This window comes from Mycena indigotica (genome assembly GCF_014461135.1).
Source record: "Mycena indigotica strain 171206Taipei chromosome Unknown Mind.scaff0012, whole genome shotgun sequence".
In the NCBI taxonomy this organism is placed as follows: Eukaryota; Fungi; Basidiomycota; class Agaricomycetes; order Agaricales; family Mycenaceae; genus Mycena; species Mycena indigotica.
The window spans coordinates 1,695,654-1,720,805 of NW_023503011.1; the positions used below are offsets into that span (position 1 = coordinate 1,695,654).

At 49.2% G+C, this 25,152-nt stretch overlaps 4 protein-coding genes across 4 annotated transcripts; 3 read left to right on the forward strand and 1 right to left on the reverse strand.

Moving 5' to 3' along the window:
* Positions 1 to 5,789: 5,789 nt before the first annotated feature.
* Positions 5,790 to 8,401, forward strand: MIND_01241700 (uncharacterized protein; the record flags this gene model as incomplete). Its single annotated transcript, XM_037368906.1, has 10 exons — positions 5,790 to 5,924; positions 5,972 to 6,190; positions 6,249 to 6,434; positions 6,493 to 6,689; positions 6,736 to 6,946; positions 7,269 to 7,299; positions 7,356 to 7,495; positions 7,546 to 7,746; positions 7,805 to 8,137; positions 8,183 to 8,401. 10 exons carry the CDS (start codon positions 5,790 to 5,792, stop codon positions 8,399 to 8,401), a joined length of 1,872 nt encoding a protein of 623 aa, XP_037214874.1.
* An 8,416-nt stretch (positions 8,402 to 16,817) lies between these two features.
* MIND_01241800 (uncharacterized protein) lies at positions 16,818 to 19,574 on the forward strand (the record flags this gene model as incomplete). The annotated part of the gene is made up of 8 exons (XM_037368907.1): positions 16,818 to 16,894; positions 16,953 to 17,019; positions 17,079 to 17,360; positions 17,407 to 17,971; positions 18,018 to 18,384; positions 18,435 to 18,747; positions 18,794 to 18,894; positions 18,935 to 19,574. 8 exons carry the CDS (start codon positions 16,818 to 16,820, stop codon positions 19,572 to 19,574), a joined length of 2,412 nt encoding a protein of 803 aa, XP_037214875.1.
* Positions 19,575 to 19,674: 100 nt separating this feature from the next.
* Positions 19,675 to 21,030, reverse strand: MIND_01241900 (AB hydrolase-1 domain-containing protein; the record flags this gene model as incomplete). Its single annotated transcript, XM_037368908.1, has 7 exons — positions 19,675 to 19,825; positions 19,875 to 20,014; positions 20,063 to 20,216; positions 20,265 to 20,440; positions 20,494 to 20,625; positions 20,682 to 20,815; positions 20,868 to 21,030. 7 exons carry the CDS (start codon positions 21,028 to 21,030, stop codon positions 19,675 to 19,677), a joined length of 1,050 nt encoding a protein of 349 aa, XP_037214876.1.
* Positions 21,031 to 23,352: 2,322 nt separating this feature from the next.
* Positions 23,353 to 24,125, forward strand: MIND_01242000 (GATA zinc finger domain-containing protein; the record flags this gene model as incomplete). The annotated part of the gene is made up of 2 exons (XM_037368909.1): positions 23,353 to 23,413; positions 23,464 to 24,125. 2 exons carry the CDS (start codon positions 23,353 to 23,355, stop codon positions 24,123 to 24,125), a joined length of 723 nt encoding a protein of 240 aa, XP_037214877.1.
* Positions 24,126 to 25,152: the final 1,027 nt, after the last annotated feature.

The following is a 25,152-nucleotide window of genomic DNA, read 5'->3' on the forward strand; positions in this document are numbered from 1 at the left end:
TCGTCAATCGAGTACCTCGGAGTCATCATCTCCCACAACCACGTCGAAATGGACCCCGTCAAGGTCGCAGGCGTCTCCGCTTGGCCGACTCCGGAAAACACGAAGGACATTCAGCAGTTCCTTGGGTTCGCTAACTTCTACCGCAGGTTCATTCGGGACTTCTCGACCCTTGCGCGCCCTCTTTTCGTGCTCACCAAGAAGGACCAGCAATGGACTTTGGGGCGATCGGAGGCCTCCGCGTTCCAAGCGATCAAGGACGCGGTCACCTCGGAACCGGTCTTGGCGATTCCGGACGACGCACGGCCTTTCCGACTCGAGGCGGACAGCTCTGATTATGCGACGGGGCGGTTCTTTCACAATCTGCCCCGGACGGGAAGTGGCACCCTGTAGCATTCTATTCCAAAAGCTTAAATGATGTCCAGCGCAACTACGAAATCCACGACAAGGAGATGCTCGCGATCATCCGCGCACTCGAGGAGTATAGACACTTCCTCGAGGGCGCCGCGCACCCTGTCGAGATTTGGACTGACCATAAGAATTTGGAGTACTTCAGGAAGACGCAGCACCTCAACCGGAGACAGGCCCGGTGGTCTCTGTACCTCTCTCGGTTCGACTTCACGCTGCACCACAAGCCTGGCTGCGATATGGGTCGGCCTGACGCCCTCTCCCGGAGACCCGACCACGGAGTCGATTCCGACAACTCCGATGTCGTCCTTCTGCGGCCTGAACTCTTCCACGTCCGCGCACTCGAGGGCGTTTCCGTTTCGGTCCCGGCTCTGAACTCCTCCGCGACATCCGTGATGCCCTCTCCGGTGAGCCTGACCTGGAGGAGCCCGTCGCACTAGCGGCCCGGCAACTTCTTAAGGTTCAAGGTCAAGCTCGAGGCCCCCGCTCCTCACGTTCTGACGAGTGGGCCGTCTCCGGTGGTCTTCTCCATTTCCGAGGAAAGATCGTCGTACCAAAGGACAAGGACCTCCGGAGACGCATCATCGAGCTCTGCCATGACACCCGAGTCGCCGGACACGCAGGTCGTTTCAAGACCCTGGAGTTGGTCTCCCGGAACTACTGGTGGCCTCAGATGTCTCGCCATATCGGCCGGTATGTCGCGACCTGTGACTTGTGCTGTCGCACCAAGGCACTCCGGAGACTGCCCCACGGAGAGCTGCATCCCACGGAAACGCCCCCGGAACGCTGGCATACCGTCTCCGTCGACTTCATCGTAGAGCTTCCCGAAGCCCATTGGTACGACGCGATCATGGTCGTCGTTGACACCCTCGGAAAGCGCGCCCACTTCTCGGAGTGTCATACGACGGTCGATGCAGTAGGGGCAGCCCGCCTCTACTACCGGAATGTCTGGCGGCACCATGGGACTCCGGAGAAGTACGTCTCCGACCGCGGCTCTCGCAGTTCATCGCGGACTTCACCCGAGAACTTTGGCGTCTAATCGGCATCAAGCCCGCCACGTCCACGGCATACCACCCGCAGACAGACGGTCAGACAGAGCGCGTCAACCAGGAGCTGGAGCAGTACTTGCGGATCTTCACCAACTACCAGCAGGACGACTGGGATGAGCTGATTCCGGCCCGGAGTTCGCCTACACAACAACCATGTTCACTCCTCCACGCAGCAGGTCCCCTTCATGACGGACACGGGACGGCTCCCGCGCATGGGCTTCGAACCCGGAGTCCGTTCCGCCATGGAGTCAGTGAACGAGTTCCGCGACCGGATCGCCACTGGTGTTGCTGAAGCCAAGGCCGCTCACTAAGGCCAAGGAGGAGTACAAGCGCTACTACGACCGGAGACGGACTCCGTCTCCGGAGTTTAAGGTTGGCGACCGTGTTTGGCTGGATGCCTCTGACATCAGGACGACTCGCCCCTCGGAAAAGTTCTCCCATCGCCGCCTTGGACCGTTCAAGATAGTCGCGGAGATCAGCAAAGGTGCCTACAAGCTCGACCTCCCTCCGCGCTACTCGAAGCTCCACCCGGTCTTCCCCGTCGTCAAGCTCGAGCTCGCTCAGGACGACCCCCTTCGACGGACGCCCCGGCTACGACCAGCCCCTCCGGACCTCGAGGACGGAGTCCCGGAGTGGGAAGTAGAGGAAATCCTGGACGCAAGGGTGAGGTATAAACAGCTGAACTACTTCGTCAGATGGAAAGGCTACGACGCATCGCACGACCAATGGGTCCGCTTCGACCGCGTCTTCGCCCCGGAGAAAATTGCGGAGTTCTATCGTAAGTACCCTGGCAAGCCACGACACATCGCCTCCGCGACCTTCGACTCGATTCCGTTCCGGTCTATGCGTCGGGACGCCGCATTCAAAGGGGGGGGTGATGTCAGGGGAACCTCCCTTTCGGCCCCTCGGAGACGCCTCCGATTCCGGTCCGACTCCGGTTCCGCCTCCGGTCCGGCCCTCCATCTCGCCCGCACAATCACCGATCCGTCAACGCCCTCCCGACGGTCGCCCTGGGACCTCGCCTGTGACGCCGCCCAAGCCTTCTGTGCCCGACAGCGGCAGCTACGGACAAGCAGTATATAGTCAGCTACCTAGCAGGCGGACCCTTAGAGTTTCTTCTCTTTGGATCCTCCCCTGCTAGGTCAGCTTCATTTGTATTCGCTTACCAATGTTCACGCCTTTGGATCCTCCCCTGCTAGGACCTTGATCTCAGGCCTCCGGGGTTGCCCTTACAATCTGAATCTATCCAGACTTTTCAATCTGACATGTACACTCATTCGAGAATCGTATCGACCGCACGTGTTTGGAGTCTGAATCGTTCACAGTTCAGACTGTATTTGAAGCCTATATAACATACAACTTGAAGCGTCATTGGTGCGGTTCTCTCTGTCAAGCACTAAGTAATATTCAAGCCAAAGCAGCGACTGTAGCAAAAGCCTCCTTAATCCAGGCTCACGAATTCGTGAGCATATTCAATCACTTGTCTTCTGAACCACAAGTCGCTCAGTTATTACTGCAGCAACGGACCTTCTGAGCCCCTGCACAAGCTGCTCTTGGATCTCGGCAAGGCTGCAGCCGTGCTCTGGCTGACAAACACGTTGTGGATTACCAACAAAGGAGCTCCGATCTTTGTGTCGAATCGGGGATTTGGGCTGATGATCACAAGCTTGTCGAGGAGTTCCTTTCCGATATGGGCCTTCAAGAACGACTGGCGAAAATAACTGTTGCAGCCTATTCGACTTGAACTTAGCTAGAGGTTGAACATGGGTAGGAAATAACACGCACGGCCGGCAAAGAAGATTTGAAGAGTCTGAGGCAATCGAATGAATGCGTTGATGTAGGCTTCAATGCATGGTTTTAAGCAATACGTTGAACACATATGAGAACGGGACTGACCGCTGATCTTAGTTTCTGTAAGCTCAAGGCCACTAACATCGACAAAGGAGAAGCCCTCATGGGAGACGCTGAATCCCTGATGTTCAATATCAGCTCAATGATGACTCAAACCTGATTCAAATGGAATCGACGTACCGTCAAAAACTGGTCGAATTGCTGGAATGTGCAAATCCTTCTGGCTCTCAGTCGTTCTAGGAGCTGCCGGCGGTTATAGAATACCGTCATGAAGTGAGAAACTGCGCTGTGAGCTTCAGGGCAATTTTGCTCGAGGTAGGTCATGATGTTTCCCATCAGAGTAGCCGCTGTATCGATACCACCGTTGAAAGCACGGCTTAAATGACGAAATAACAGCATGTCGCCGTTGATCACAGTGAAGATCAACGGGAGCTACAGAAACATCAGCCAAGCCTGAAATGTTTACAGAACATTTTGACGCACCGACATTTTATATAGCCCTGTCAATGAACGGGTCAATAGTTGCTGGTTGAGGAAGTTGAGGTGCTGTTAGCATATGGCTTCGCGCTTTTGGACGCTGGAATCTCAGGTCAGCAACCAATCGTCAATGGGATGATATGGCTGAATTCACTAACCTCTCCATCTCCATCTCATTCCTGGCCTGAACTAAAGCTCCGCACGAGTGTCAACACCCGCGGATGTTTGCACAGGTACCTGCAGGAAAACATCCGCAGGTTTGACATCCGCGGATACAGGTATCCGTTTCCCACAGATGCCAAGAGTACAGGTATGACTCTAGAAGATCTTAATTTTCATTATCTTCTATATATTCCAGTCACTACAGTCTTCTTATGCCCTGTAGTGTCCATATCAGTATATTACTTGATACTATACTCTATATAAGCTCTTAATATTGTCAATATACCTCAGTATCCTAATATGTTATTCAAAATACCCATGGATAACCCGTGCAGGTACCCGTATCCATGAGTACAGGTACCCGTTTCCCACGGATGCTGCAAATGCAGGTATTGGTTTTGAAGCCTAAATTACCCGCAGGTAGAGTACAGGTATTTATCCGTGACACTCGTGAGAAGCCTTAGCCTGAACCTCTTTTAGCTGCAGCGTCAGTAGAGCAACCTGCTCCTCCAAAGCATGGTTACGATTCAGAGCTTCCGAGTTGAGATCTTGCAGGTAGCGCTCTGGGCCTGTGAATAGCGGCTTATTAGGAGAAACAAGTGGGGATAGAGCAGGCTATCGCACTGTATTCAGGTCCAAAATCTGCCAGTGGTTTAAACAGCTTGAGAACTGCTGCATCTAAATCGTCAGTGGTTTGAGGCACAAAAGGTGAGAATTTAATAAGAGAAAGAGCCTCTGGCAGTTGAGTGCCATCTTTTGCAAGCATGGTTTGTGATCCAGAGGGGTTGGCCATGGAAGCCAGCCAAAAGCCTGTTGAGCGACTGAACGATTCAGATTCAAAGTGTCAATGATCACGTGCTGTTTAATCTTAACGTTCTCTGATTTCGCCGTCACGTCCATTCACGCGCATCTCTGGCCCGTCGACAATGCCTGCGGCAACTGCTGCAGCAACGCTGGATGTTATCGACTTTACTCGACGCCCCTGCTCCATTTGTGGCAAGTACTTCCATATCAAGGGATTCCATCGACATGAAGACGCATGCCCGACGAAAAAAGGCAGAGGATGCTCAGAGCGCTGCCTTTGATACTGCTCTTCTTATGGCTACTCGCCCTCTGGCTGCTTTGCCTCTTGTTCCTCCTCACCAAATGGCTGGTATGCTCTGAATCATTTACGACTGTGAACACCATATTAATAATACCTGGACCGTAATAACAGAACTTGAACCTCAACTAAACATCGCTGCCGAGATGCTGCCTGAGTTGAGCAACGATGTGGGGATAATTCTCGGTCCGGAAAACTCAGGCCTACAGGCCGTAGATGGCGAATGTTCGTTCAACAACTTTAAATTCAGCTCTGGCTGTTCTGAATAATCGACAACTGACCATCGATTCTCTAGCAACTCAACCATCTGATTCCGAAGAGCTACCTGGGCCTGATTTTGTGGTCGACTGCCAGCCATCACAGCCTACTCGGAGACTCGCAGGGGTGGCACTTGGTTGTGGTCAGTCTCACTTTAAATTCGATGCTCATTAACACCGCTAACCTATGGATTCCGATACAGATGTTGATAATAGCAGCGAACATGGGTTGGAAGCCAATGATGTCAATAACGAGCTGAATCCAGGACCAGAGGTGTTGCCAAACAACGACGATCTGCCGATAGTTGGGGATGTTCGTCGGCAGTTCCACCCCCACAGCAAGCGCAGCCCCCAAAAAGATGTCGCTACAGGAATACCTCTCAGAAACGGAGCCTTCTAAGCGACCTTTGCCCAACAAAACACCCTGGAGGCCAGCATTCAACAGCCGCATCGATTTCGAGGTGGCTGAGTTTTGCCACCGTGAACATGCTCGACACCAACGCCATCAATACCCTAATCTCTTTAATCCGGCGAACCTCCAGCTGCATCGACACCTTCACACTTCGCAACGCCAAGCAGATGAATAAATGCTGGGAGCAAGCAAGCAAGAAATGTACCAACGTGAGGATTAGTCGTTTGAGACTCAGAATTCTCATGTTTTGATTCAGTTTGAAGAACGCACAATCGATGTCCAGTACAAGAAGAAAGACCATGAATTCACCATGTTCGTGCGACCGTTATGGCAGTGGAGCCTCGACCTCATTCGAGACCCACGTGTTGCTTCCTTTATCTCTTGGGATGCGGAGAGGCTCTTCCGATTCGATGGCCAACAGTGGGTTCCTTTCTACACCGAACCTTGGACAGGATCTGCGTGTTGGAATATTCAGGTATATTTCTATCAATGCCACTGACCGCCAATCCTCTAACTTGATCACAACGTTCCAGTCCTGTCTTCCAAATGATCCGCAAGCCAAATTATTTCCCTACATCATATACGCAGACAAATCCAAGCTGTCACCTTTTGGTACACAAAAGGGCTACCCAATCATTGCTCGCCTGGGATGTCTGCCAGTCCATATTCGTAACGGCACAAAATGGGGTGGAGGGCAGATTGTTGGATGGCTTCCTGTTGTTCGTATCTTGTTTTGACGTATGTGCAGTCCCCAAGATCTGACATCCGAGTCCATAGATTGATGAAGACTCTAAGGAGTCGGGCAAACCTCAATATACAAACTTCAAAAATGCTGTGTGGCACGAGGCCTTTTACAAGCCGATTGAATCGATCGAAGCGTACTCCAAGACTGGAATTTGGGTCCGTTGTGGGGATGGACAAAGTCGCTGGCTTCATCCGCTGGTTCTTATGCTCGTGGCCGACTATGAAGAGGCGTAAGCAGTTTGTGTTTCCATGTTCTCTCGAACTAACACCAATTAGAACCGTTATGACACTTACTCGAGGGGTGAAGGCACTATTTCCCTGTCCAATCTGTCTTGTCAAAACCAGCGACTTATCTGATTTTGAAGTGATGGCAACACTTCGGACAGCAGCCGACTCCGAGAACCTAGTAGTTGCAGCTCAGCAGCCTGGAGCTTTGCAGGGAGAGCACGAAAAAATTCTCCGAGATGTAGGACTGCGAAAGGTCAATGTAAGCCAGACATTCCTCGCCTCCGAGTCATGGAGCTAGATTCAGAATTTACTAATTTCCCGTTCAAGAATGTTTTTTGGAAGCTCGCTTACTCAGACCCTCACCACGCCTACTCTTTTGATCGGCTCCATACAAATCACAGCGGAATATGGGGCCATCACCTCTTTCCCCAGCTGAAGCTTCATCTTGAAAAAGCAGGAAGTCGGCACTTGTCAAAATTGGATGAACAGTGTGTATCCCATCCATCCCATACATTGACTGAGATAACGGATGCTATTAGGTTCGATGCGCTGCCACGCTGGCGTAATCTCAACCACTTTAGCAGTGTTTGAACATTGCTTTCAACGATGGCGGTAAACATTGTGACATTGCGAAGATGACGCTCACGCAGCCCATAATTTGCTACCAGGCGATCGTCGGTTCCAACTGCTGCTGCGATGTATTCGCAGCTTTGTTGTCATCGACACCTATCTTGCATTGAAAATTCAAACTGCGAACACAATCCAGCAGGGGAGAGAGGAAGTCAAGCGATTTGGAAGGCTTATTCAGGTGCGTTGCTTAGCTGTCAATCCAATATCTGAGTAACCGGATGGTAATAGGAGTATTCTCAAGCTTGTATTGGGACAGAATTCGCAAAAAACTGGAATTTCCCAAAAATTCACCTGCTTTTGCACGCATTTGACGATATTATTCGTAAAGGGGCATCACGAAACTTCAGCACAAACATTGACGAGTCTATGCATGGACCCATTCGCGACGCTTATCTCAATCTTACCAACAAAAAGAATGTGGGTCCTCAGGTGTGTGTATTTCATGATTTCAGGTCAGTGTCCAACCCGGGCGTTACAATTTGGATAGATCTTGAAGTTTGTTCATCGAAGCACTGTCGCCACTCTGATACGAGAGCAAATCGACGACATTGATGAATCTGTTGCGTTGTCAAAAAGAAAGGAAGATGTGTCGAAGGACGGCAACAACTGTAACGTTGCCGACTCAGAGCAAGTTGGCAATAGCGAAATAGGTGGTAAACGTGATAAAGTCTCATTTCTTAGCCTTGAAACCAAAATGGCTCAAGACGCTGGTTTTAAAAACTTCAGGACCCGCTTTACGTCGTTTTTCAACAATTTTCTTCTTGCTTTCGACTACGTTTCCCAAGATCACCCTCGGACAACTTTACAGCCGACAGATGAGGTATGCCGGCTTCCTTGCTCTGATTCTGGCTGAACGCTTTGAAAGATCCAACCCTATAGCTTTCTCAAGGTCCACTTCCCCTCCCTTGATAGTTGGGCGGGAGAAGCAGATTATCTTCGATGCTCCCCTCAATTCCATGGCAGAGCTCGCTACGATGCCGCATTCGTGCAGACAACGGATGGCATTATCGTGGCACGCCTGATATTTATCTTTTCCTGCAAATTCAAGGACAAAATATTGCCATTTGCGCTGGTCCAACCGTAGACGACGCACCGATACCAAGACCGGCATCTCAAAAAGATCAAGATCTTGGCCTCATTCGCTTCAGGTCCAAGCCACGACGACAAACCGAATTCATATCTGTTCACTCGATTATCCGTGGCGTGTATTTGGCGCCAGATTTTGGGAGGAACGACGGGTTGGAGTACTTGGCAGCGGACATCGTAGACACTGATATGTTTTTTCGGCTTAAATCACTATGATAGCCCTGTAGCACACTATGCCATCGTTGCGGTTGCTTAGCTAACGAAGAATATACATATTAATAGCTACCAGACCAGGGGTGGCCAGCGACACAACTATTTGGCCAGCCGCTAGTCAGCGACGCAAGCATCTGGCCAGCCGCTGGTCAGTGACGTGGCGTCTGATCGGTGGTTGGTCAGCCGCTGACCCGATCAGTCTCAGGCACGTGCCTGATCATGATCAAAAAAAGTTTCCGACATATTTCGGTCGCCGCCGGCACCGCCTAAAAGTAGATTCTGTGAGCCGACTCGGAGTAAGTGGTAACACCTCGTTCTGGTATCTGTTCTGCATTCTATGGTGCTGATAGTGCTGTTATTGGTGGTTATCTCGAAACAGACATGCGGGCTAATCATAATTAATTATAAGTGGACTACCAACCTGGCCCACATGGTATTCAAGTTGACTCATCAGGCAATGTGCACTGTTTGATATTTTGGTGAGCAGAATTTACTGACTCGTCTGAGGCTGTCATCATGATCATGAATGGGCGCCAATATTCTTTAATCAACTACTTTAGATCTATAATAATGTCAGGGGAACCCCTGCTTCGGCCTCCTTCGGACCGTCCGAGCGCATCCGAGGCGCATCCGACCGCCGCCCCCTCGGACACTCCGACCTACCCCGACCCTCGTCCCCAGCCTCCTTCACCCGCACAATCACCGATCCGTCAAGACCAGTTACGGACGACCAGTATATAGTTGGCGCCCTAGCAGGCGGACCCTTAGAGTTTCTTCTCTTTAGATCCTCCCCTGCTAGGTCGGTCCCTCCGTGTATTTCCGTAGCTCTTATTCACGCTTTGGATCCTCCCCTGCTAGGAGGTCCCACCTGTGTAGCCCAATACCCACTGTGTACTATCTAGTCCACCCCAGCGGGGTGTCGCAGATAAGCCATGCTGCTCTCAGCATTGCCATAGAACTGAATAAACCTTGGAAAGGGAACTGAATAAATCTGAGCAGTTCTTAGGTTTTCACCATTTTTCGCACCAAGTCCACATGACTGGCTATTATCACCTCACTCATAGTATGAATAATGTTCAATAGTGATTATATACCCAAGTATAGGAGTCAGTTCTGTGTAATCATGGACTACTCAAAAAGGAAATTGTATACCAGGTCCTAATAGTAAGTGAAATTCAGACACCTGTGCAGCCCAGATCAGCTCCATATATACTGTTAGGTTACAAGGATGACACAGTTCCCAAAAAGGAAATTTTCACAGTCTAATAGTGGAATCATAAGAGAGTGTCACACTTTGTCACAAATCAAAGTCGCGTATTGTAACTATATAAACACCTTTCATTAAGTAACCTATAGTGGTGGCTTAATAAATGTGTTAGCACTGACCCATCACAAGCTCGTATTTAACTGATGGGCTCCTATCTCAATAGCTGCTCGACCTAAATACATGAATCAAGTGCTAGCAGGAAGGGTATCAAAGGCAAGTATTGATTATAAAGTATTTTGATCATCATCATATGATATGATTACTATATTGATCATTCGGTAATAAAAAAGAGAATATCTAGTACTTTAACAATGTAAGGTGACGGACTTGTAAGTTTAGCTACTCTAACAAAACCCCCTGGTGTATACCCTCCTCACTCCCAGTGACTATGGCACTGATAATACAATACATTCACTCATCAGTAGAATTTGATCTCCATCACCTCTGAAAGATGGGCACAGATCTCCAGCTAGCCTTGGTGGATACAGTTGAAATAGAGTTCATTTGAAAGGTATACTATCCTACTATCCTTGAGCCACATCAGTTATATTTTTTGTCACTATTGCCCTGATCTATTTACTGCCAAGCATGCCTGAATACTAAATTGAGCAGTACTTTGGTGATATCCTAAGACTACATGCATGGAATCTCATGATCTAAGTTGATATGATATCATAGGATAGCCTAGCACACCCTTACTCATTTTCCACCATGGGGCAAATGCTGGGGCCAGTCAATTAATAGAGACCTTAGGTGCTATATAACCCAGGATAGAGATATGCTAGAGGGGTACAGGCACCAGTTTCTAGAGGGTGGACCATACTCCTACTAGTGAATAGACTCAGATTTCCCAGACTTGCAAAGGTCATGCTATGATGAACTCATCATTATTGGGATAGATAACACTGATAATGGTACTGTGAGAGATCCAGAATAGCTATGAGGCTGATTCAAGTGCTGGACAGGTTCATTTGAAGGTCTATACCATCTTATATCTAAGTCTTGCATCATACTTGAAATTAATTTCTGACCAGTTGTAATAGCGAAGACACTCTCTTTTGCTCTATGGGTACCTACCCTCTCTTCAGCTACCTTCTGTAATACATGCCAGAACCATGATGGATTATAGTATGGGGTCCTACTAGACATCCAAATATCCTCATACATGCATCTCAATGTCCAGTACTCAGTCTATAGACCCTACCATTCATGTAAACCAGTTCTGCACTCAACTCATCTTGGAGTATTCACCCCAATTCATCCTCCAAGAATATATAGAGATCAATCAGAGTATGTAGGTAGATGTATACACCTCATTTGCCAAGTTTCACATATTTGATCTATAATCAACTGGCAGATCATAGCTGTATTGCCAATATGATGTGCAGTACTATTCATTATTATAATAGGGAATAACAAGATTTCGTATGTATATAATGTGGTGTGGGAAATTTAATCTCGTAGGGGGACCCCTCCGTATGCTTCCTACTCTTATTGTGTTGGGGATCCCTCACTTCTAAGTAAGTTATTGGGAGATCGGTGTGATAGAATATATGTCATATATACAGATAGACACGATACCTAAAATTATGGGGGCTCCCATATCTATGATATACATCTATTAGACCACATTGCAACTTAGATTATGCTTATCCATGAAGTTCCCAGTAAGATATCAAGTGATCATTGAGTTTAATCAAATTTGAAATATAACAACTACCAAAGAGTGGTATAATGTCATAGTCTCAACATATATAAGCATGATCACATCAGAGCATATCGACACTACGTTATTACCTACCTACCAGTACAGAAATCAACTCACTTGATGCAGGATTGGTAGAGATATTGCAGTGTCAATGTAGGTGATAAATCACCATAGCATAATATAGCTATGCAAATAACATTTTATTGTCCTGGATATTGATCTTATCATTTAGGTACCCTTGGTAGTGCTTTAATTACCTATATAAGTTATCCACTTGCTGATATATTACTCAGGTGTAGATCAGCTAATAATTGGCCAATTCTAGTAATACAATAATTCAGTTGCGACTATAGGTCACTTAATGAAAGTTGTTTGTATAGCCAAAATACACAACTTTGATTTTGTGACAATCTGTGACATTCTCTGATGATTGTACAGTCAAATAGTGAAAATTTCCTTTTGGGGAAATTTGTCACACATCATGACACACATGTAACCCAGGTGCTGAGTTCAACCCAAGTCTCTAGAGGGTTTGAATTATTCATTACTATTCATTATTATTCATATCAGAATACACTTATATGATAGCTATACATATACTAATAAGCTAAACTATATACAATGCTACTAGGAATACCCAGTCTATTTAAAATTATTTATACCATGAGTGAGGTGATAATAGCCAGTCATGTGGACTTGGTGCGAAAAATGGTGAAAACCTAAGAACTGCTCAGATTTATTCAGTTCCCTTTCCAAGGTTTATTCAGTTCTATGGCAATGCTGAGAGCAGCATGGCTTATCTGCGACACCCCGCTGGGGTGGACTAGATAGTACACAGTGGGTATTGGGCTACACAGGTGGGAGGTCCAGGCTGCCTCTAGGCAAGACTTGTTGCATGTTGCTTTGACCACATTATTGACAAAGTGTGCCCCGTTATCTACTATAAGTGCTCCTGCTGGCATAAAGTTGTGAAATATGTGATCCAGTATCTTCACTTGAATTACTAGGGCTCCTAACTGTCCCCGTTTATTGATGGGTCTACAGTGCTGTAATTACAGTATGGGACCTGTACTGTCGGCAGTGTTGGTCCCTCCCTATACAGGACGGGTAACAGACGTGGGAAGCCCGGATATCAACCAGCAGTGCCCATCTCACTTTATTTAGGCAATTGGGACAAAATTTCTGCTAAATGCAGACAATCATCAGTGCTTACTAACAACCGTAATATTGGACAGCTGTCCCTATATATAGGACGGTTGGGAGCTCTAACCTGCACCGTTTCGCCCCCATTCTTGCTCCTGCCTAGATTCCCCCCCCCCTACATATATTGCAAGGCAATATCTATATAGAGGTTTTGAAGCTATTAGTGAAATCCATGCAGAAGCACTAACACAGAATCTAACTGGGCAAAAAGACCACTATAACCAGATACTGATCATATGCACTTCCACTATATATAGCTGGTACACATATTTGCATGCATGTAACACTATTGCTGCTCTTCGGCACCATTATTGTCATGGTTCGGACCGGGCTGGCAGGCCACCCTTGTGGCACCGTTCAGGCCCAATGCCCCGCCGCCCTCCTCCACTCCCCATTCTTCCAACCTCTTCCTTTTACCCCTACATAGTGCCAGGTACACAGGTTCATCCTTTAATCTCTTTCTTAGCTCCGCCGTTCTCTCTGGTACCAGCATCACCAGACAATCCCCATCTGCCATCTGAACTGAGAATATGTCATTTACCAGGCCCAGCATCACCTCCCAGTATGGCCATACTGTCCATTTGCTTTCATCTCTATCTTCACTCAACCTTCCTTTGTTTGCTCACAATAAGGCATGGGCTCCCACATTGTTCTTGCCTTTGATATGTTCTGCTCCAACAATGTTATAGTCCAAGATGTCACCTCACCATCGAGTGTGTGTAATATTGAGTTTTTTATTGATTATGATGTCCCTCAGCCAGTTTGTTTCCAGTTTCATTGGCTAGCCCTAAACTATATCCAAGAACTTGTCTAATGAATACTTCAGTGCAGTGAATTCTAATCAGTGGGGCTGATACTGTTGTTCTGCATATGATATCTGTTTTGACACAAATGCGATGGGGTGCCTCCTGACTACTTTTTCTCCCAGTAGTGTTGTTGGTATTCTTTGTGATAGGATTCCTGTATAGCCATTTTTACTGCCATCTGTCATGATGATCAACGGGTTCTTGTTGAGTATTTTATAGTTGGGACCCGCCAAGACCAGTTCCGATAAGAGTGTGTTCTTGAAGCCTATGAACACTTTTTTTTGAGTGTTCCATTGTCCACAAGGGTGCAAGTTTAAACCCCCCTTATTGCTGCTTGGTATACTGGTTTCTTGGCACCCGCTGGTACATCTGCCTTGGCTAGCAAATCGTGCAACGGCTTATCCAGCCTTGCATAATTTTTGATTGGGTCTCTAAAGTATCCTGTTAGCCCCAAAAACACCGCTAGGTTTGCTGCATCCTCTGGTCTGTCAAGGCCACCTATAGTGCACCCTAATACCCTCTAGTTAGAGGGATAGAGGGGGGTACTCTCTCCCTCTAACTAGAGGGGGTTGAGCCAGTAGCGGGCACCCCCCCCGCAAAATATGGCTACCAAGGGGGGTCTTGGTAGTGGGGAAAGAGGCCCGGAGGCTGCCATCACCCTCCCGGCTGCCTCCCCGCCCCCGCCCCACTGTGCGCGCTGCCCGCCACCGCCCCCATGGCCTTGGCATCGTCGTCACGATCGTGACTTATGTCACCGATCGCTGATTGACGTCGCCCATCGCCGCCCGCTGTTGTCGGCCGTGGAGCTTCTTGCCCGCCGGTGTCTAGCACCCCGCTGCCGCTGTCAAATAGTCCACCGACAAAAAATAAGTTTTATTAATATCTCTTAAACGAACAAAGTAGCGGTTTGTACTGGGATCATTTTCCCAACATTCTGCAACTTTTTCATTTTTGAGGGTGGAGGGGTCGGGAGGCATGTCGGGCGTGTCGGGCGGGCGTCGGGGGAGGGCGGGATCAGTAGATGACATCAATGACACTGCCATCATGTTGTGATCATCAAGTTTTGTCAGAAATCAATTTATTTCATTTGAATTGATGAAGAATTGAGCTCACCATTGAGGGCAACGTCGAGGACAACAACGGCGGACTATTTGACGGTGACGGCGGGGTATTAGACAGCAGCGGGGACGGCCGGACGACAGGGCCGACGACAGCGGGTGGCGATCGGCAATGTCAATCAACGATCGGTGACATAAGTCACGATTGTGATGACGACGCTGAGGCCATGGGGGCAGCGGCGGGCAGCGCACAGTGGGCGGGGGCCGGGAGGCAGCCGGGAGGGTGATGGCAGCCTCCGGGCCTCTTTCCCCGCTACCAAGACCGGTATTGGAGCCATATTTAGCGGGGGTGCCTGCTACTAGCTCAACCCCTTCTAGTTAGAGGGAGAGAGTACCCCCCTCTATCCCTCTAACTAGAGGGTATTAGGGTGCACTATAGGTGGTCAAGGCCCTCCCAACGATAGAGCCTATAATGTTGCCTAGGCCTTCTACGCTCTATGTCAGCAGTTATGGACAACCAGTATATAGTTGGCGCCCCAGCAGGCAGACCCTTAGAGGACACAAATGAACAGAAGATCAACTGGACCACAGCAGACAAGGTCCATAGATAGAGTGAATTCTGATAAAGGACAAGAGAGGAAGAGAGGAGTGGTCAGAGTAGTTCCACTCAGACTCCAGAGGACTAGTACAAGTAATGCTTATAATCAAGCTAAAGTACTTATTATATATTATCAGAATACTATTTATAACCATTCTTGCATAGCAATAAACATTTGTAAATGTGCTCTTACCATTTTTGTTGAGTTTACCTTAAAGTGTAAATGAAAAGTAAATAATTGGTGCCCCATCAATTACTAGTAAAACACATAACTTTCTGTCAATATCAGTACATTTTGTTTGCATTGTTTCTATAAGATCTGATCCATTGCATAGATCTTAAACACTTTAATCACAGAAAGTAATCTAGGGATATATCAGATTATGGTTTTCCTCAAAGACTATATACAGTACCACAAGGTTAACATTGTCACTCTGACAGGGAACCTGGACACCTGTGTCACTTGGCTTGTGGAATGCAGTGGGACAATTAGCATTGGTACCTATATAAAGTATGGTGATTTCTTGTATAAGTGATAATGTCAAGAGAGAATACATACAGTCTGCTCCAGCCCCATCACAACCATTGAAATATCCAAAGCCTGTGGTAACAGAGAATGTATGACTGTAAAGTTGTAAAACTTGGGCAGTGGCAAGACTTGATCACCACATACGGAGAAATAAGGGTAATATCAGTGCTTGAGCCAGAGCCAGGGGTGGTTGGATTCACAAGGCTTGTCTCAACCATTGTGCAACCCTCCCCATTGAAGCCACATGCACCAGTTTGCAGGTATGCAATAGCAGCTCTGATGGGACCATCATGAGTATAATCTCCTAGCACAAACATGTTAGGGTCTGAGCTTAGAGTGTGATAGAAATGGCCAACCTCCACTGGAAAGCACGGTTGGTCCTTGTATAAGTTGAGGCTGTAAATAGTTGTTCAACTTAATCTAAAGATATTAAGTGAACTGACAGTGCCAAATTTACAACTGTATATTATATCAGTATTCAGTTATGATATAAGGAAAGTGGTCCACACACACCGATTGTCAAATTTGATTGTATGTGTTTCCCCCAGTACACCTGTATAAACAGCACTGAGGAAAACAAAAGCGGCAAAGGTACCAGTGATCTTTGTCATAGTAAGGAAGACCAAAATGATGCTCATCCTCTCAAGTCCCCACTGTTTATAAGAGAGTCCGGGCTTTAAAATACTCCTCTTGATCCAGAACTGCCAGATGGAGATGTCGAGATGATAACAAACCTCTGGAATTGTGGAAGGACAACACCTTCTACGGTGATTACAATGTTGACTAGTTAATATGCGGCCCGCAACTGTGATGAGCGTCAAGTTTGTTCCCCGCGGCGGGTAGTCATCCGCGTGTTGATGATTTGATGATTAAAACGTGACGGTGGAAAGGTGCACGTGTCGGGAGCGACACCGCCACCGGAAGAGACACGGAACTCGACTCTGACTATGACCTCGCTGTGCCTGTCGCTTGGGGAGTAGATAAAGCCTGCTTCCAACGCTACTCAAGCTGTCGATACTCACCCCCGAGGAGATGCGCAAGAGCTCCAGCACTTCTTCTCGAACGAGAGCGCGATATACGTTGCAAGCTTGCGATGTTTGCCGTGCGAAGTGTGTCTTGCGAGCGAATGATCCCCCTCTCCTATTCGTAAACTGACCCTTGATATAGGAAGATACGCTGTGACGGTCTCAAGGATATATGTGGACAGTGTGTCTCTTCCAAGCGCCAAGCGGAGGTCTGTTCCCCCATTCGCATGCACATTAATGGGGATTTATCTTAAATAACTTCTGATAGTGTGCATGGACGAAGCAACCTGTTCGCAAACCCCGCACCGAAGCCCATTTCGAAGCGTTGAGGAAGCGTGCCGACGCCTTGGAGTCGTATACCCGGCTGCTGGAGAGGCAGCTTGCCACATGTCGCTGTCGGACTGCTTTTGGCTATGGCTCATCGTCGCAGGGAGGAGGTGCTGACGCAGCAGTTGGTGTGGACGAAGAGGCGGTCGAAGAAGAACCCTCGGACGAGCGGAACCAGACGGACATTACACAAGAATTGTGTGTGCCCACAGCTAAGCTCAAGGTGGGCCCTTCCAGGGTGTACTCTCCGTTCTAACTATGGCATTTAGCTCGAAGATCGCGACTTGCTGTTCCATGGAATCACTACCCCATTTCGCTTCTCCTCGACGACTACTGCGCGTCCTGCCCCCTCTCCGGCGGCCACATTCGGCTCTTACATTCTGATGATTGAAGGCGTGGACGAATCCCAGTGCGACCCCACATTTGACTGGTCACGGTATCTTCCGCATGACATCCTTTTCGATCGCAAAGAACACGACCGGCTACTCGACCTCGTCTTCAAGTTCTTCACCTCCTGGTGTATGCGCATCGTGCCCGCTTTATTCCTTCGAGATATGTACCGCTATCTAACCCACCCGGATCCATACCCGCACAAGCTGAAGACGTCACACTACTCCCCCATGCTGCATAACGCCCTCCTGGCCCTCGGCTCTGCCTATTCTGATGACCCGAAAGTACGGTCCGTCACTGCCCGACGGGCCATCGTCGCCCATGCGAAGAGCTTCATTGAGGCTGAGGTCGCCCGGCCCGACATCAGCGTCGTTAATGCACTAGCTATCGTGGGAAGCTTCCACTCCAGCCACGGAGAAATGATGTTGGGCTGGACTTATTTCGGTCAGGAGTGGTTTGACCTTCACGGACACGACTAATTTCTCGCCAGGGATGAGTATTCGCATCAGCCAGTCTTTGGGCCTATCCATCGACACCGTTCCCTGGGTTCGTTCTGGTCTTATCACGAAGACAGATATGGTCGACCGCAACTGGACGTACTGGATTACATTCACGCAGGATGTCTGCTGGTCCCTGTATGTCGGTCGTGACTTGACTGTCCCGGCACCACCTTCAGCGAAGTATTTGCGACCTGTCTCTGGAGAAGGAGGATGGTTCGACGAGCTCGATGAGGCCCCCGTCAGTTATGCCTGCCCGCCAGGTGGCACGAAGCAGCCCGCGCAGCCGAATTACTTAGGCAAGGTGAACGATGCGACGTGTGATCTCTTGCTTATCGCGACAAAGATCATGGCAGTAATGTGCGTGTCGTTCGAGCTATACCACGGGTCGCTGTTGATGACATTTACAGCAACAATTTGGGCCGGAAGGCAACCCGGCAGGAAGTCGCGGACAAAATCATCACCGACATCGAGTCTGTTTTGTCTCACATTCGTTTTTTTGCGGATATACTGAAGAAACTCCTCAGTGTACAACTTCATACATGGAAATCACAGTTGCAAGCAGAAGTCGATATTACGCCACTTACGCGGGAGACGTCAACGCCGCACAGGTTGATGATGCATGCTGCATATTGGTGGTGCTTCATTCTGCTGCATCGGCCGTTCTTCCACCAGAAGCTGCGCCCCGCGCATGGATCGGACCCGCAAGTAGACCATGTTAAGGTTTGTTTTTTGAAATATGACTTGTGTGGTTAAGCACCATTGACAGCTGTGTAAACGCGCAGCAGAGAATATCATGGAGCTCCTGGAAGCGTGGCGAAAGCTCTATGGTCTGCGGTTCTCTCAGGTCACCCTGGTAAGTGACTTACGGTGTTTGGTTTTACTTTGTCTCATCTGGTCTTATTTGCAGGCGCAATCTGTATTCTCGGCTGGGACTGTCTTTTTTGTTGCTTGCTGCCAACTCGACTTCTCCTACCCGCAGCCGCATCGCGTCAACATCGCTCCGCACGGCGCTCACACAAGTTGAGCTCTGCATCCAGTATCTCGGCGAGATCGGACAGACATGGCAGACGGGAAATCTCATGGGGAATATCCTCCGGAACCTGTTGATAGAGCAGATCCGACCCCTTCTGGAAAAACGACGGGCTGGAGAGGCGGCCAGAGACAACTCTAAAGACCGAACACCACCCGACAACCTCACGGAGCCGAGTGTTATCACTAATCTCACCACGTCTTTAGCGCCAGCCTCTCTGGACTTTGATAGTATGGGCCATCCTTCAAATTCAATGTCACCCCTACCCACTAGTTTGGATGATCTATTCCTTGACTCCGTCACCAATAGCGTCTTCGAGGACGACTCGATTCCCCTGCCAGACTTCCTACAAGCAATGCTGGGTCCAGAGCCGATCCCGGATGCGCCATACATGCCACCCTTCGACCTTGGCTACTCTAACATGGAGCTGGATTTCGGACTGGACTTCGCCAACAACGGCGTCGGCGACCTTTCTTTGAACCTGGCGGCGAATCTGAACTGGGATTATTGGCGTTAGTCTCAATTTCTTGGGCTTGTGATGTACTTCAATTTTTATTTTACGATGCTGAATGATACTGTGTAAATAAGTACTGTATGGATGTATAAGGGTGCTATTACTATATGAAGAATTCACGATCGCTGTCGCTGTCGCTATCGACTGACATTGCTGCCAACTCGCCTGTGAACGGCGACTCTGCACTGTCGGGTATCGGCGGAAGTGGCGTGGGGATGCAAGATGCGACAAAGCGATGGAAGACATTATTGATTCTGCTTCCGCCATGAGAAACAGCTGGGTTATATGAAGGAGAGTACGCACTCTTTGGCATGTGTCACCGACCCAAAATGCGGAGCCCCCGAGACCTGCTGCACCTCGACTTGTACCCCAGCAGCGGTCAGACGGCTTGCAACCTCCTCCGTCGTGTCCAATGCGTACGCTATATCAGCTGCGCAATGAATCTACGCCGTACCATGTAAATAATTCGTGGCGCTTGTGTGAGCACTTACCAAATGGACTGGACAGCGAATATTCTTCAATGCCGCAACCGTATACGCTTCCCTCTTGACAAAGAAGTCCACGGATGTGATGCGGAGGTCGTCCAGGCGCTCTTCCGGCCAGGGCTCGTCGATGCGGAGGAGTTGTGCAGAGCGTTGGAGCATGCTGAGCAGGTATGAAGATGGTCAATCATTCAGATGGATTACGACTCACGCGGTGAAAACTTTAGTGGGCTCCCCGTTCAAAGAGAGCTGCAGGGCCCCTTGAAACGCATCTCGTATGGCACTCCCCTCGACGTCTAATCCGTCATCACTCCCGCTGCAAATATGCCGCGAACCCTCAGCCCAGCAGTCGTAGATTTCTTGCCGACCCTCCGCGACGTCTGGGGGCTGAAATGGAGGATCTATGAGGCTACACTTGAGGGGACGGCGGGATGACGCACCTCTGTCAACGGAAGGCTCGACACGACGAAGACGGACTGGACGGCCTCCGGGAAGAGTATGGCCGTTTGAAGGCCCACACAGCCGCCCATCGACATGCCGAAGATGTGGTACCGCGAGATCGATAGGGATTGCTAACACCATGTGGGTGAGGAAGTCGGCAGCAGAGACGGTCGGAAACGAGTAGCACCATGAACAGCCCGACATCCCGTGCAGCAACCTCCCGCCCGTACCCCTCTCCCGCTCGCCCGACAGTCTTTCCGTGGAACCGCAAATCGACGGCAACGAGATTGAATCGCCGGAGCTCCCGGTCAGCAAATTGGGCTGGAGGAGAAGTATCGACGTCAGCTCTAAGCGGACTCCTGAACGTACGCACGGTGGTAGATTAGCTTTCCTATGTACACTGGGTGAAGGAAGACGACTGTGGGGAGTGCTTTCTCCGTGTCCTCCAACGTGGCAACAGCGGTTTTGCTGGGCGTAGAGATGACATAGTTAAATACTATGCGTCCAGTGGGTGTGTCCACAGCTATATCGAACATCGCAGCGGGGTTGTAGGAGGGGGCGGACTCGAAGAAGGAAGGGGATGCATGATATTTGTCGAGGAAGCTATATAGTCTTGTCTGCGGGGAGATTCTTTTCCATCAGGGATCTGCGGCGGCAGTTTAAATCTTCTCTTTGATTCAGGTACGCGCGTGACGCATTAGCTTGTCCATGCCTTGGCCATTGCGAATTCGTTTGTCACCAATGCCATAAAGTCTCCATTGGATTGCCAATGTGAAGTCCGGTATTTGTACGCTCGGAAGAACTTGAAAATGTCGAGGGACATGCGGCGCGCTGACCGCACACAATGCCCGATTGCAGCCGTCCCGCTCATCCACATGGAGCAGGCGATATTTGATTATACCAGGAGGCGGAGCCGTCGAAAGCCCTGATGCTGATGCATGATACGAGAGAGTCCGAAATACTCGGCGGGATCCAGCAATCCTAGTTTTCTCCCTGCGAAATAGAAGAAAAAGGTGAGCCTGAGTACCGCCTTACCGAAACTTACGAGAATTAGATGACCCGCTTGAAGTCCAGCCTACTCGACACAGGAGCTCAGGTTCCGGTTGTCTTTGGCCATGGATTGCGCGTAGATAGCTGAACTCGCTGAGCAAGGTGAAAGATCTCTGGAGACGTGGCAGCTGACAAAGCCGACTGGAGAGGCCGCCGGGTCGACTCGGATCACGATGTGATGCGCATCCGCACGTCACCGACAGGCGACACGTCACTTCCTTTTGCCCACGACGAAGTCCTGGCTCCAAGCTGCTCCACGGACCCTACGGTTTCTCTCCTTTGCAATACGCCTTTCAATATGCTCAACATGCGAGGGTTCTCCTCAAGGCCATAAATCCTAAGCGCGCTACTGCCAAGGCATGTCCTTTGCGTTGGGCGTCGCGCTGGTTGTCTAACATAACGTGGATGGCTCAGGGATGCGTGCCGCTTTCTCACCTTTCCGTTCGACGGCAGCTGTGTTGGGGCTGTGCCACCGAACTGTTAGACACTAACCACGTATCGAGACGCGTCTTTTGTCGTCCTGAGGCACTGGTGGCCTTGTTCGAGCTCTGTACATCGTCGTCGGTGACAAGTCGGTGACCTCATATCTGACGCCGGTGTTGCTCAAGGTGCTAACCCCGCTTTTGATATTTTCAGGCACTTGTTAGGCACGGAAGAGCTGCAGATCTCCGTTCCCGCCCGCAGAATCACCGCACACTGGCAGTCAGCGGTCGACATCCGTGATAGCCTATGTCCAACGGCGACACATCGATGGCTGTAGGGTTCAATCCGAGCTGAGATTAAGAGTGAGTAAGTACTTTCTGCTGAATCCCGTCGGATTTAATCATTTTTTCCCGCCGCACAGTGGGAATTTCCGAGTTCCTCCGAATTTAGGGTTTCGGCGATAATTTGATTAAAAATTATCGGCGGAACAAGATCATGTCCTCGATGTCTATTGGATTCGGACAGAACATTTCATCCGACCGCGCTCGTTTCATGTTCTTGACGGGATCAATCATGGGCACCGCTCGTTCGATAGTTCGGAAACGGTCATTGACAACCACCTGGCTGTCTGATACCTTTCCGCCCTGAAGTTTTGGGTTGTGCGAATGTGGACTGGGCTCAAGTGTGTCGTCTCTTTTCCAATGCAGGGCAACGATCCTGATTACAATTAGAAATTAATCATCCGTGGGCGAGGCGCCGGCAGCGCAACCAGGCGTCAAGAAACGGCGTTCGGATGTACCCGGAAATCAAGATCACCTTTCGAGGCGGATTTAGCGGGCGTTCCTCTGCTGCCCAGCGACAATCATGGAGCCAACGGTATCATTTACGCTCCTTGAGGACTTGCTGGATGCAAGCAAGCAACGCAAACGGCCTTGACCGTGCCCAACAACGAAACGCAGGGTAAGGCACGCTGATCCTCCACCCACCAGCCACATGTCCACGGAAAGTTGTCGATGGACGGTGCTTAATAGACATATGACAGGCACGTCACTCGTTCTCTATTAACTTGTTTTGATCACATCCCGTCAAGAGCCCTTCATTCTCTCGCCCGTCGACTCCGCTGGCTCCCTCGTGCCGATCCACAATTGTAAAAAGCAAATAGTAATTAGGCACATTCGCACATTCATCATACTTGGTGGGCTGTATCCTTATTGCCTCTGCTGTCGAACTGCTCAACTGCCAGTAAGCACATTCACTAGTTTGAGTTGTGGCTGGCGGCACCGACCGTGACGAGCCTGAGGGACAGCATCTACAGGCTATCCCAGCCTCAGGGCTTGTATAAAAGGTGCGCCCACCTCCAAGGGGTTGTAGCATTGATACGAACCATGAAGCGGGCTAACTACATCACCAGTACCTACAGCTCTCTCGCCGGTGCGGGGATGTCCAGTGAGTGGCAATAACCGGCATTTGTGGCTTTAATGCTCATGGTCGCTTAGACCCAACTCCGCCAGCAAATCCGCATCCGCCGCTCCAATACAACTTCCAACCCCAAGGCGGTAGTCCAACTGCGCAACTCACACCGAACAGCTACCCTGCGCCACCATTCATCGACTACGGAGGAAATCTGCTCGGCGCTCCCAATTACAACTACCCGCCGGCAAATTATCCGTCCGGGTACTTTAACCAGCAGCATACCTGGCCGGAGGATCCTCCATACTCTTCCTCTGACCCATACGTCAGCGGACCCCCCGCATATCACTACCCATCCGTCCCATCCTATCCCGTCGGTAATTCCGCGCCTGATCCTGGCGTCCGCCGGTGTGCGCGGTGCGGCGCCACGAGTACACCCCTCTGGCGGCGCGAGCCCGGGACCCAGCGCTCGCTGTGCAACGCCTGTGGCCTTTACGCCCAGCAACGGCATCAGGATCGCCCTCAGGCGCTCATCGACGCCGATGCCGCCGAGCTCGCTGCCCCGGAGGGCCCCGTTGACGGCCCGACCTGCACGCACTGCGGCACGCAGCGCACAAGCGTGTGGCGGAGAAACAAGAATAGCGAGCTGGTGTGCAACGCCTGCGGCTGCTATGAACGTCTGAATGGCAGACCACGACCGGTCGAACTCCGTACGAATCGCGTCAAGCCGCGTGCAAAACAGCCCTAAACCAGCCAGGCAGTTTAAGTTTTTATATGTTTATCCATAGGACCTTCAGTTTTGGTTCTTTTTTTCGATGCTTACACCCGCTAGGATGCTTCATTTCACTGGACACTGTTTGTTTTCTATTTTTGATCATTCCTTAGTAAATCTTTAAATATGTGCCCACTTGAATCAATGCTTGTCAAAACCTAATTTCCTCTCAAGCTCTCCAAGGCCCTATGTATCATTTCAGTTGGACAGACAGGTCCAGATTATGTACACTGTTAGCAGGCTGAACTTCCTAGCCTTATAGTAGTGTTCTAAAATTTCTTCATCGCTTGTGATTGCATGCATTATCAGAAACTACCTCTCTGAGAAATCTCAAATCAAGAGAATTTAACCAGATTTTACAGAACTTGTGGAAATTTCCGAGGGTTTCTATTTTAAGGCAAATAGAATAGGCCAATCATATAGGGCCGTTTCCGGAATTTTTTCCTAGACAAAAGTTGCACTAAAATGGAAAGATTTCTTTGTATAGAAACCATCGAAAAAATGACAAGTTTCTCAAAGGAAAAAATCTAAAAAAAGAATGGTCACAAAGAGTTTTTTCAAGGGAAAACTGTCACAACTGATTTTTGTAAAGGTTTGTTATGGAAAAAAACTGTCACACCAAATTTTTGTAAGGGACAAACTGTTACTGTTTTTTCTTTGCAAAAGCTCAGTGTGACAGTATTTCTTGGGATGAAATTGAGTCCAAAACTTCAAGGTTTGTGAAGACAAAAACTTGCAATGAAACTTCAACTTTTGCCACTAACTTGTGTAAAGAATTTTTTTTAGAAACAGCCCTGTGAGTTGCTGATTGGCCTTACTAAGTATTTTTGCTCTCAACATATGTCCCTGTAGTATGGGGGTGTCATTCTTCGAAAATTGGATATTTTACTGGCCTTCTAGGACCCCCCTTATCATATTGGGTAATATATGCCTACGATTCGTAACCTGATGATGCAATCAAAAGTGGTGATAAAATTCATATTTCCAGTTAAATTCCTCAAAA